Below are 12,660 nucleotides of genomic sequence, written 5' to 3'. Positions count from 1 at the left end.
GGATAAAGTTTTAGGAATCATAAATTCTAAAGTCACAAAGTTTTTTTTCAAACCCAGTATTTGTTCAAGTGTATGAGATCTTTGTTACTCATACGAATAACTTGAATGTCAGGTAATTCCTGTACGTCACCTTCANTTTTTTTTTTTTTTTTTTTTTTTTTTTTTTTTTTTTTTTTTTTTTTTTGTTCGTGAGAGAATCATTTGGAAAATATTTTAAATTAATTATGCTGTTAATCTTATAGTTGCAATTACTAAATGCTACATTAATTAATACATTATATTACAATTATAATAATGTATTAATTAATACATAAATTCATTATTGACTTAATGATGCTTCCATGGGTCTTAAGTTGTTTTTTGTTTTATATTTCTTATTTTTGTTTTGACAATATGGAGCAGGGGTTCCAAATTTTTTTCGACTACGGAACTTTAATTAATCATTCAACCTTCTTTCGGTGGAGCCCCGACATTATAAATAATTGTGCACATGTTAAGCAATGAAAGACTTTATTTTAGAAACATTTAATAAGAGGAATGGAATTTTTAATAATAATCTTAAATTAAGTTTTCATTCGCAGTCCTGTAGCTGTGTCTAGTTTTAAAAAAAATATGTAATTTTCGGTACCCTTCTAAGTGACAACACCCTATTGTTCCGTGGAACACCTTTTAGGAATCCTGGTATGGAACAATAATAAACCCCATTGTTTCGGTTTCATTCTGAGAATTTAGTATAATATAAGTCATGATTAGATTACATTTTTGAACGTCCTTTTTTTATATATATGTCACCGACAAAGTATGAAACACCGGCATTGTATAGGATGCCGGATGTTTTTAGACAAAGTATGAAATGTGAGAAGTATTACATACTTTCCCTAGGCACTGTATAAAATGCCTAGGAATTCTATAGAATGCCAAATGCTATTTAAGCAAAGTATGAAATAAACGTCCTGATGAGGTTATTATGTAAATGATGTGCATGTAACTGTGAATGAGCGAAATCGGTGGTTGTTGACTTTCACCGGTGAATGTTGACAATCACAAAGTTGCTTTGGTGAATAAATATTTATTGCATCCGATTTGATATTAATTTATTCGTGGATATAATTCTTAAAGTGCCATTGCCCGGTATACCCTACACTGATATTTTTTTAAGGTTCAGTGCCACTGCCCGGTATATCCTGCACTGATATTTTTTTAAGGTTCAGTGCCATTGCCCGGTATATGTTTGCCCGATACTCCAAACGCTAATGTTTCTTCTAATCTATCGTCAGTAAGTAGTAAAATATCAAATAAATGTAATTATATCCACGAATAAATTAATATCAAATCGGATGACGTTTTGAATGACATTTTGACGAATCGGAGATGTATTTTATAATTTGCCGGATTCTCATTTTAGCATTCTATAGAATGCCTAGGCAATGTGTGAAATATAATTCATTTCATACTTTGCCGGCTAATTTTAGCATTCTATACAATACCTAGGCATTCTATACAGTGCCGGATTTCATACTTTGCCGATAACATATACATTACACGGTAGATTTACCTTCCAAAACTGTATCAAGATAGCCCAAGCCTATATTTTTGAAAATGATAAAAGCACTTATTACTCCGAATATAATTACCGTACACTTATGACGTTTAAAAAATGTATTTATCTACATTTTTATTGATGTTTAATTTTAAATATTTGTTTAATGCCAATAAAAATCTTACGATTAATTATAATTTTAAGCAATATTAATAATTTATAAACTCAAAATACCTGTGAAACTTGGTTCTTCGTGGTCATAAATTTTGAATAATTATAGCGAATGTAGTTATTTCTTTGTTTTTAATGTTTCAAAGGTGTAATCCCCTTTTAAAAATTATAGTTACCCCCTCCTAACTTAAATTTTACGTAACTAATATAATGTGAACATCATGTTCACTTGAAACTTCATTACATTATCTTGTTGTTTGTGCAGTTTTAGACCGAAAAACTTAAAAGCAACTGGTTTTACATATTTTAATTGTTTTTTTATTAAATATATTTTATTATTACATAAATTTTGCTAAATATATTTTATTTTGAATCCTTTTTTAATAATAGTTTAATCGACTGGTATTAATTTTGTAGTAATATGGTGTTAATTTTCTATTGTAATTATGTTGTTCAAATGAAACTCTTAACTTGATCTACGTATGAGTTTTCGGTAGTTGGTAGAATAATTTTGAATATCTTTTTTTAGTAGATTTTGCGATTGTGTCAAAAACCTTAACCATTCCTTTCTGTTATTATTTAAAAGCGAAATCTGTAAAGAAAAAAAAAATCATCTTCTAATTTAACATTAAACAATTCTTTAGTCTCACTTTTCATCTTTGTTGGAGTGATGAATATGCGAAGTTAGATTTCCCTTTCATCCTTTTTTTTCCTTTTTTTTTCTCTCCTTTTTCTCTCCTTTTAATATCCTGCCTGAAAATTAATTTCTTTCGAAAATGTAGTGCTTTCAAACCACCTTGGAATGTCTTGAAGATCTGCCTTTTCAATTATATGATAGCTTCCAACGCACAAAATGCTAAGTTCACCGACCTTGTAAACTGGGTTTCCATGAAATGGAATTATCTTATTTGGGTTTTTCGTTCGAAGGCTGAGCTATGGGGCAATAGATCTTTTCGTCTTGCGAAGGACATTGTCTGTTCATATTTGGAAGTAAATTCTCCTGAAAATTTTTAATGATTTTTCATTTAAGAGATTTTAGTGTCAAAGAAATCATTTTCTATTTCAACTATCAATTTGCAGATTTGTTATTATTTCTTGAATGACTATGAAAAAAATGGCTAAATGAATAATTTTTATTGCCAATGTAGTAATATTATTGATCATATTTATGAAAAATAATTTCAAATGAAAGAGCGGATCGAGGAGCTTTAATTTCTAATTCATTTACGCGCAGTATGTTCAATGTGTGTTAGCTTATAAAGATAAGCAGAAATTTTTTTAAAATAATCGAGAGTTGCTTATTGTTCTTTAAAATGAGTTTAGGATAAACTAATTATTTTTATTAAACTTCGTATAAATATTCAATCAATAAGTTCGTTAAAAAATAGATAAAGTCGAAAATTTTTTCCGGTACTAGTTCATTATCTATCAAAACCTTAACTACAATCTAAATAAAGTTAAGGCTTATTTTATTTTTATCAATAATTAATTACGAAGAATCTTTTTTGAAAAAAAATAAAAGAATTATTGTAGAAATTTTATTTGACTGTTTAAATCAAATCAGATATGTTTTTCTGAAAGAGAAGCGTTTTCCTCTCATTTAAAATTCAGCGTTAGTTGTTTATTTTGGTTCTTATTAGGTGCAAACGGCAGTGGCAAGTCAAGTTATCAGGAATTAATTATTAAAAAAATAATTAATAAAAATGAATGTATTTAACTTTATTTTGAAAATTTTTTGTCGTTTAAATTAAAGTAAGATACTGTTATTTAATAAATAAATTCCTAAATAAATTATTATATCCGTTGTTATCAATTAATTTATTTGAAAAAGATGCGATTATGTTATATTTTTTGTTGTCTTGAACTAATAAAATTTGCATGTAACCATTTAAAACAAAACAAAAAACAAAAGAATTTTGGTGTGAAGAAGGTTTTTTTAATTAAGTTTTCCCCACTAATTACTAGTTTTTTTTTAATCAATAAAATGCGTTATGAAATAATCATTATTGATTAATGTTTGATTCATTTTAAGAACTTGCAACCATGTAATATTTTGTGTAATTCTTACCCAATAAAATTTGAATTTGACCAGAATCAAATCAAATCAGATTATTATTTTTTGGGAGGAAATTTAACAACAACATAAACTGGTGGATTTTTAATTATTTTTTTCTTTTAAAGATGCGAATGTAAATATTCTATAGCTAATCATCTGTTCAGCCTCATAAATAGTTCTTTCCAATATTAAATATGTCAGTAAAAGTTTTAAATACTGTGCTGCCTCATTAAAACAATTTTGTTTTTTTGCCACTGAGGTGTGAGTAAAACATTCTTCTATTATAATCAATATTTCATTCCCACTTAAAACAAAACAAGTTCAGCGAAATTGTTTCTTTTTCTCGATATTATCACGTCATGTCAGATGAATCACCACCATGGCAAGTCTGTTTTAAGATGTAAGGGTATATAGATATCCGTTTATATGTTACCAACTGGGATGCAATTCAGTCGTTGGCCTCGCTCTTTACCTGAAACTTGGTGAAAGTTGGGAGGGGCATAAATGTTTTATATCTTTTTACTTGCGGAAGTTTCGATTGTTCCATTCATTGATTCGCGTGGCCATTTTAGATTTTTCATCTCCTCTTTGCTTTCAGAACTCTAAATGGTTGGAATATGTCGTTTTTCCCCGAAGAAGTAAATTGTTTTCACCTGGATTTTTATCAGGGCGAAAACATCTTTCATAACTGTGTGTTTCCGTAAAATTTTGATGTCTATATAGATGGGTTTTAAAGCTGCTTCATAATTTTTTTTTTATTACCAAGTATTAGCTTTTAAAATTTTACATCATGAACGAAGTATTGCTGTTAAATTATTTATTCAAAAGTTTTAATTATTATAATTTCGTTACATATTAAATTATATAAATATATTATAATACGACTTTACTTTATATGTCTGCATAATTGTTTGTTGTACGACTTTAACAATCATATTTTCTATATGAAATAGAAAATATAGAAAATATAAAATGTGCCTCCAAATTTTATTCGATTTTTATGTGAGATTCAAATAATGTAGAAAACTATTAAAAACAAAAATAAAATTTAAATTGTTTTTTTTCGTAACCATTAAATTACCATGCATTTTAAGAATTATATTAAATCATGAATTCTAGACCGTGTTCTAGAGTTTAACAATCAAATCAAAATATAGAATTTATTTTCGAAATAAATATTATACATGTTTCATTTTTAAGGATAATTATTTCTTAATGCAATATTTGAGTGCAATTTGAAAGTTGTGTAGAGTTATGAGCCTAGAATTTACCTGTAAATTTTGAATTACAGGACGAATTTCCTCAATTATTTGTATTTCAGATTCCTATTCCTTTCTAATTTTTGATTAGTATCAGTTATAACTTCGAAATTTCTTTTTTCTCTCTCCTATTTCCTTGAAGTGCGGATATTTTTTTTTTTTTTTTTTGAAATATTGGTATTAAACCTACGATTTTATTTACTAAAGATTTTTAACTAAATTGTAAAAATCTAATACGTTTGTAGGGAAATTTTGTAGTCTTATTTTTCCTTTTGTGATATTTCCTTAATGAACATTTTCTAAATACTTATAGCAAGGAAAAACTTTTTTTTATGTTATTGTAGAAGGAATTTGAAACTAAGTTACTGCTCTCAAATGTAGCTGTGAATGTTTCTGTTTATCTCAGTTCGTTTACTTTGTATTTAAAATAGAAGCAAATGCAATCTGGTGGGTACTGATTATTTCTTTCTTTCTAAAACTGTCAGGTGTATTATCGTCATTCATTAGATTAGGAATGAAGCAAATTAGCTGACATTGCTTTACATAAAATTCTGGAGATTTATTATCATATTAACGTCAATCAAAACTATTATTTTTAAAAGTGAAAAACAAATGAAAAGTGCACACGCAAATGACATAAAATGAACACTATTCTGTTTAAACAAAGGAAATCCGACCTCTAGGATTGACGGATGTTTAGAAAGATAAAAACATTAGAAGAAAATTCATCCTAAATTTTCTGTGGACAATTCACTTCCGTAACTGATACGTCGTATTTTTGGAATGAGTCAACACTTTCGTTGTACAACATTAATTGAAATTATAATCAGTTCGCAATTATCAAGTTAAAAATTATCTACTATTGCTTTATTACATCTATTATAATCTCTGATATTATTGGATAATTAATAAATAAAAACTTTCGTTATCTTGCTTTACTATTTTTCCCTCCTCTAACTTCGAAATTGTGCAAAACTTTTTCAACTAGCTAGAGCACTCAAACTTTCACTGTTGTTTAGTTCTGATCTAAGAGGGAGGCAGTACAAATTTGACTGGTTTTCTATTTACTACTAGCAGAATTTATTGCAAAAGGGAATTTTTTATTAATAGAAATTTCGTTCACTTTCTGATTAGATAGTGTTTATACATTTCTGTTGGAGCTTTGTGCTATATGACAATGCAAGTTTAAATTAGTTTCCTGAAAATTATAAGCAAATTTTATCGCCAAACGCAATTTATCGTTAATCAAAATTTCGATTTTTTTTCTAATTAGCTAGAATGCTCAAATTTCAAACAAGAGTTTTTGTTTCTAATGTCTCTTGCCAATGCCAGCAAGCATGCTTGGTGAAACCAAGCGAATTTTAAGGCAGAGGGTAAGTTTCTTGTTTTGCAGTGGTGCCATCTATGAAGAATAGGACTTCAGCCACACACACATCACAGCCCACTCATAGGACAGACCCATTCCCACATCCATTCATTCATCAGATCATAATTTTGACTCGAACCAGAGAACGATCAATATCCAATTCAGTATCCCCAGAAGTATGATTTCTTATGGGAACATGGAGGACTTTGTGACCCGACAGATTCAACGTCCATCAGTAATCATTTACTGCACCGGAACTCTTCGGGCGTGGGGATTGAACTCGCGACCTTTTAGACATGGGCCGTAATTTTCAGTTAGTAGCCTGTGCTGGGTAGACTCTAATATTCTGGTAGCCACTTTTATCCAGGAGTTTCTTATTCTTCTGGATTCGGTTCAAAATTACAAGGCTACGGAGTTGAACGTTAGCAGTCAGAAACCCAGAATTGGGTCGACTGTGCAACGACGGTTATAAAATAACAGGGTGCGTAGCGTTTTTAAAAAGTGCTTAAAGGAGCTTATTTTCGATTTTCGTTTTTTAAAAGCCCTTAAAGGTGCTTCTTTCATTGGGTGTTATTAAAAAGTGCTTAATTTTCCCTTTTTTAAAATGAGATTTTTCCTTTACCATGTTGATTTTCGCTACGATTTATGCAAAAAGACAGCTCACATTGTTCTATTCAACGTTTTCACAATTAATTCAACCCTAATCTATTTCGGCGTATTGTCAGTCCGTAGTGTATGAAAACGCCATTCGTTTTACTTAATTCAAAATTTCATAATTTTTGACAATTATCAAAAACAATGCCAAAAACTTTCCAACCCTGCCTAATTATGATATTTTTTAAAAGTGCTTAAAAATATTTTTTGAGTTCTGAAGAGGTGCTTATTTTTTGTTGAATAATTTGGCCACGCACCCTGAATAAAATAATCTTGAAATGAGCCGTGGTGGCTTGGGGGATAGAGTGTTCAGTTTCCAGTGAGGCTAAGCGGGTTGATTCATATTCGAATAATGGGTTGGAGTCCCCTTGTCAGGCTAACTGTGGGAGGTTTTCGTGGTTTTCCTCTCCATGTAACGCAAATCCGGGTTAATTCCATCTGAAAGTCCTAAAGGAGGCAAATATCTCACAATATTTAATTCAGGAGTTCCTTTATCTTTTGTATTGGGTTCAAAATTACAAGAATAAGGAGTTGAACTTTTGTAGCCGTAAACTGAAAATTTGGTAAACTGAAAATTAGTTCAAGGACTGTTATAAAATAAAATATAAGTTACAATTGTTTTCTTATCTTCCTATTATCACCAATGGAACATTCGACCACTTTCCGTCAATAACAAACACAACACTTGTATAATTGAATTTATGAAATAAAATAAAAACAGCAAAAACTACTTTTTTCAAGGGAACTAATAAGAAAAGCATGGGGCGCATCTCCTTTGTAATAAGTTTCTTACACCACCAAAGATTCCCCCTCTTTTTTCAAAAGTAATTCGCTGTTTTTAGTTTTAGTTGTGACAAGATTACAATTTAAAATTTTTATTTTATTTCATTATTATTACCGCGTTTTTCTATTATTTTAATTATATTTGCTTTGTGTGTATGAGGATGGAATCTTAAAATCAAAATGTCAACTTTCGACTAACTAGAGCACTCAGTTGGATGGAATCTTGAAGTTGCATTGCCTAATGACAGTCAAAATTTATATTTTATTATAAGCTACTTTCTGACTAGCAGTACGCAAATTTCATATGGAGTTTTTGCCTGATGCCAATAAATACAAGCATAAGCTTACATTTCATAAAAATTTATCTCCATTTTATGCAATTAGAAATTTCAATCACTCTCCGACTTTAATTAACAGATACTAAAGTGATAAGAAGAAAATAATGAAAATAGGAGATAAATGCAAAATAGGAAACCGACTAAAAGGAAAATAATTTTATTTCTATTACACCACTAAAATTTCCCCTCGCCTATAGAAAATTAATTCGCCCAACAATTTTTTTTTTTTTTTTTTGAGAGAGAGTTTTGTTCTTNTTTTTTGTTTTTTTTTTTTTTTTTTTTTTTGAAAAAATATAATTTACCCAAAATAAACTTAAAAAAATTTATTTTAACTTCTTTATAAAATAAAATATTTTTTTCATAATGTTAATTGAATTTTTGTTGTTGTTGAAATTTTGGCTTTTTTTTTTAGATTTTGTCTTTATGTTTAAAGAATGTTGCATTGAGAGTCAATGAACTTTTGTTCATATCTGTCGGAAAAATGAAAATAATTTCCATTAATACCGCTATTATGAGCGCAGCCGCGTTTAAAAAACATTGCTTTTAAAGCAGGTGTTTAGGTTGTACAGAAAAATGCGTGCTACAAATATTGTTTGAATTATAATATCTGAAACAATTAATAGCTCTTTTTAAATTTTTTTTTTTTTTTTTTTTTTCAATTTGATTTTTCAAACGAAAAATTATTTTTTATTTTGTTATCTATTTTATTAAGTTTGTTAGGAAAATTTAAGGCTATGAACATATATATTTTTAATTTTTAAAAGCTGGCTTGTTATTATATTAGTTTAAGGACAAAAATGAATTAGTTTAGGCCTAAGGTAAAGCGTCAAGAAATTAATATTGTATATAAATTATTTTATATTATTAAATATACGACTTTTTTAAAATCTGATTCTACAAGAAATTTGATCTATTTCATTAACATTTTGTATTTTTCTACATAAAAATTAAACGTGAGCATGCAATTTAACAATTCAAAAATTTCTTGACTGTTATTAAAAAAAGTAATGAAAAATTATTAAAGTATATGTTTCTCAGATTGAGATATTGCTTATTTAAATCCTAGCACGTGAAGATTCAATCATTAAATCAAAAGTTAAGTTATTCAGCAGTGTGTTCCGTTTTTCCCCCAGTATACAGTGCTAGGAAAGAAAAAAAAAACGAATTACTACCTTAATTAACAATCTCGCATACTGGGAACTCAATATAGCCTCAAATATGCTGATTAGTTAGTGCAGATGATATTTTATGTTATGAAATATGACACAAAGACATGCTTTTTATAAATAAACATTCTATATTTTCTATGGTATACTTTTACTGCCCCCAAAATAAAAGGGCTAGCTGCTTTGCTATCTGAAAAATATGGTCCCAAAAGTTTGAACAGGAGAGCGGTCGAAAGTTTGGACTCCTTATCCTTAGTGTTAATTTAACTCTTTGCATATTTCTCCATACCTTGAGAATTTATTGAGTAGATTGAAAAATTTTAGCATCGGATTATAAAATTTGTTTATCTAAAGATAATTTCAGGATAAAAAAATTTTTTATGAATTATTATTTTTGTTATTTTATGTTGATAATGACCAAAGAAAAATAAATATTTGTTAATTAAGGAACCATACTATGCAATTTTCTGACCAATAGGAATTTCCTGACAGCATTGAAAAATTATTATAATTCAAAATTCAATAGCCTGTTCATGCTACGTAAATAATTTATTTCCTAAAAAACTGAAATCTTTCATAATAAAAGTAAATTGATTTAATTATAATTTAAATCACTCTGCAGTCCGTCTAGATATTTAAAAAAAAAGGAAATTTTTATATCAAAAGTTGAGCACTTAACTTAATTTTTCCATTCTGATTGAGATTCATGCTCACAAAACAAGTTGAATGTATTTCAATTTATAATATATATAGAGAGAGAGTTAATTTATCTTCCATTGTTTGGAAGTCTTAATTTAAATGAAAATAATTTACAATTATTTGGCATTATATAATTAAAATTTGCAAATATTTTGCTTTTGAAGTAAAACTTATTGATCTAGTATAGTAATTTTTTTGGGGGGGGGGACATGCCTTAAAAAAATGGGTCTTTTCAAATGGGCTCACCCAAAAAGAAATCTAGAAGGGTTTTTTTTTTAAGCTAGGCCCAGTTTGGCAAACCTTGAGACGAAGATACTTTATTAATTTAATCTGTTGTTGCACGATGGCTCAGGGGATGGACGTTTGCCTTCTAATGAGGCAAACCAGGTTCGAATCCCTATTGATACAAATTCCGCATCCCGCTTGCACCAATCACAGTGCTGACGTGAAACATCCTCAGTGGTAGACGGACCATGGGTTAGAGTCCCCTTGCCGTGAAACTAACCGTGGGAGTCTTTCTTCTCCATGTAATGCAAATTCAGGTTAGTATAAAGTGACCACACGNCGTGAAACTAACCGTGGGAGTCTTTCTTCTCCATGTAATGCAAATTCAGGTTAGTACCATCATAAAGCCCTCCATAAAAGCAAATTTCTCCCAATACTTGATCCAGGAGTTCCTCTGTCTTCTGGAATGGATTCAAAATTACAAGACTACGAAGTTGAACATTAGTAGTCGTAAACCCATAAAATGGGGTCGGCTGTTCAACGACGGTTCTAAAATATAAAATAAAATCTGTTGTTTCAGACAGAAGTACCTTATTAATTTCAAGTGTTTTTGTTATTGCACACCTAGTTTAAAAATAATTTTGAGTGACCTTGTAAGTTCTTAAAACAATCTTGAAGCCAATGCACATTTGTGTTTCATGTAGCACATTTTTATATAGTAATTCATTATCTCAAGTGGAATATTAAAAAACAAAAATATAATAATAATAATAAAAATTTGGCCATAGTTATATTTAAATTTGGACATTATCTCTATATAATTTCTAAATTGAACTTTTTGCAGCTATTCATTTTCTGTTACTAGAAAAATAATCAGAAGTACTGATAAAAAAATTTAAAAAAACTATAGTTATTTAATAAAATTATAATTTTATTTAACTACATTTTGTAATAAGAAATTTCAGAGTTTTGTGATCTATGCTATATTGATTTTTACTTTTTATATTTTCATATTTTCTTGATATTTTTTATTGAAGTTTCTAACAATGTGACTTAATTGTGGTAGGCTATGTTTGCTTTAATTTTTTGTTGTACAGTATAGTTTTTTGTACTCCAAAAAATTCATATGTAAATATGAATCGGTCTTTTCATATTTTCAAATAGTATTCATAAATATCACTCAAGTATTTATTGTGTATATAAGTTTTTATTACATAAATGCTTTTTTATTATTGAATTTTTATTTTAGCACTTAATTCTTTGTTTTTATTTTTTTCAGCTCAAAAATTAAATGAATATATACAGTATTATGAACCTTTAACTTATAATATAAAGAAAGTTCATGATCATCACCTTCGTGCCAAGAGATCAGTGGGATCAAAATCATATGTTCATCTAAATTTTCATGCACATAAAAGGTAATTATTTTCCTATTTTATTTCTTTTAATAAAATAGAAATTTAGACTAAAAGAGTAAAATTTGTTATTTGATCAAGTTTTTTCCCATCTTATACATCTCAACCTTTGAGCCCATGGTGTCAGTATTATATTTTCTCCAGTGTTCTCTGTGGCTTCTAACAAAAACCTTAACTATTTGAATAATCTGCAAAATAAAACATTTGCCTAATGGAACTGTTAGTCAAATAAATTCACCCACTTACTCATCTGTATACAATTAACAGCTTTAGAAACTACGAAAACAATTATACTTTAGAATTATCAAATTGTCAAGAAAGAAAAAGATAATAAACTTTTTATAACCCAACTGTTCAAAACGTGTTAACTCTACTTGGTGAATTCAATAAATTAAAATAAAATATTTCTGGAAAAAAAAATCTGATTATAAGAATAATCAACAACATAAGTTTTTTTTTTTTTTAAATATTTGTTTGTTTTTCTTAAACACACACATTTCAAATGCCTTCTTGAAATTGTACAATGCTTTAATGGGACCATTCACCCTAAATATTTTTGTTTTAATTAACCCACAATCAGCCAACCCCTGTTCTCCAGCAGTTATAGTAGCAGTGAAAGAATTTGTATCCTAACTTAAAAAATTGTGTGAAATTCAAATACATTAGCACAGGGAAAGAAAATAAAAGATTCCTACTGAATAAACAGATAAAAAGTAAAATAATAGAAAAATTTAAAAAAATATAATTAAAAAAACTGATAATATTAAATGATGTATTGGTCACAGAAAGCAATGATTTTAACATAGAAATGAATAGGAAAAAAATCGACTGAGTGATTTCGATTATAATAAGCATTTTATGACATGAAACGATATCACATTAGGTGGAGACTACTGTATATATTATGTTTATGTTTAAATTGTAATAGAATAAACACACCTTTTCTTTATTGAGATCCATTAATATTTTATATTATATATTACCGAGC

At 28.3% G+C, this 12,660-nt stretch overlaps 1 protein-coding gene across 1 annotated transcript in view; it reads left to right on the top strand.

The window, feature by feature from the left end:
- Positions 1-12,660, top strand: part of LOC107437723 (zinc-dependent metalloprotease kuz) — a 47,063-nt gene that overhangs the window by 13,967 nt on the left and 20,436 nt on the right. The window contains exon 2 of the mRNA XM_043039550.2: positions 11,537-11,675. Coding sequence (XP_042895484.1) covers positions 11,537-11,675 — 139 coding nt within the window. The remainder of the gene's footprint in view (positions 1-11,536; positions 11,676-12,660) is intronic.

The sequence above is a fragment of the Parasteatoda tepidariorum genome, chromosome 9 (assembly GCF_043381705.1).
Source record: "Parasteatoda tepidariorum isolate YZ-2023 chromosome 9, CAS_Ptep_4.0, whole genome shotgun sequence".
Lineage (NCBI taxonomy): Eukaryota > Metazoa > Arthropoda > Arachnida > Araneae > Theridiidae > Parasteatoda > Parasteatoda tepidariorum.
This window is presented reverse-complemented; position numbering and strand designations above follow the sequence as displayed.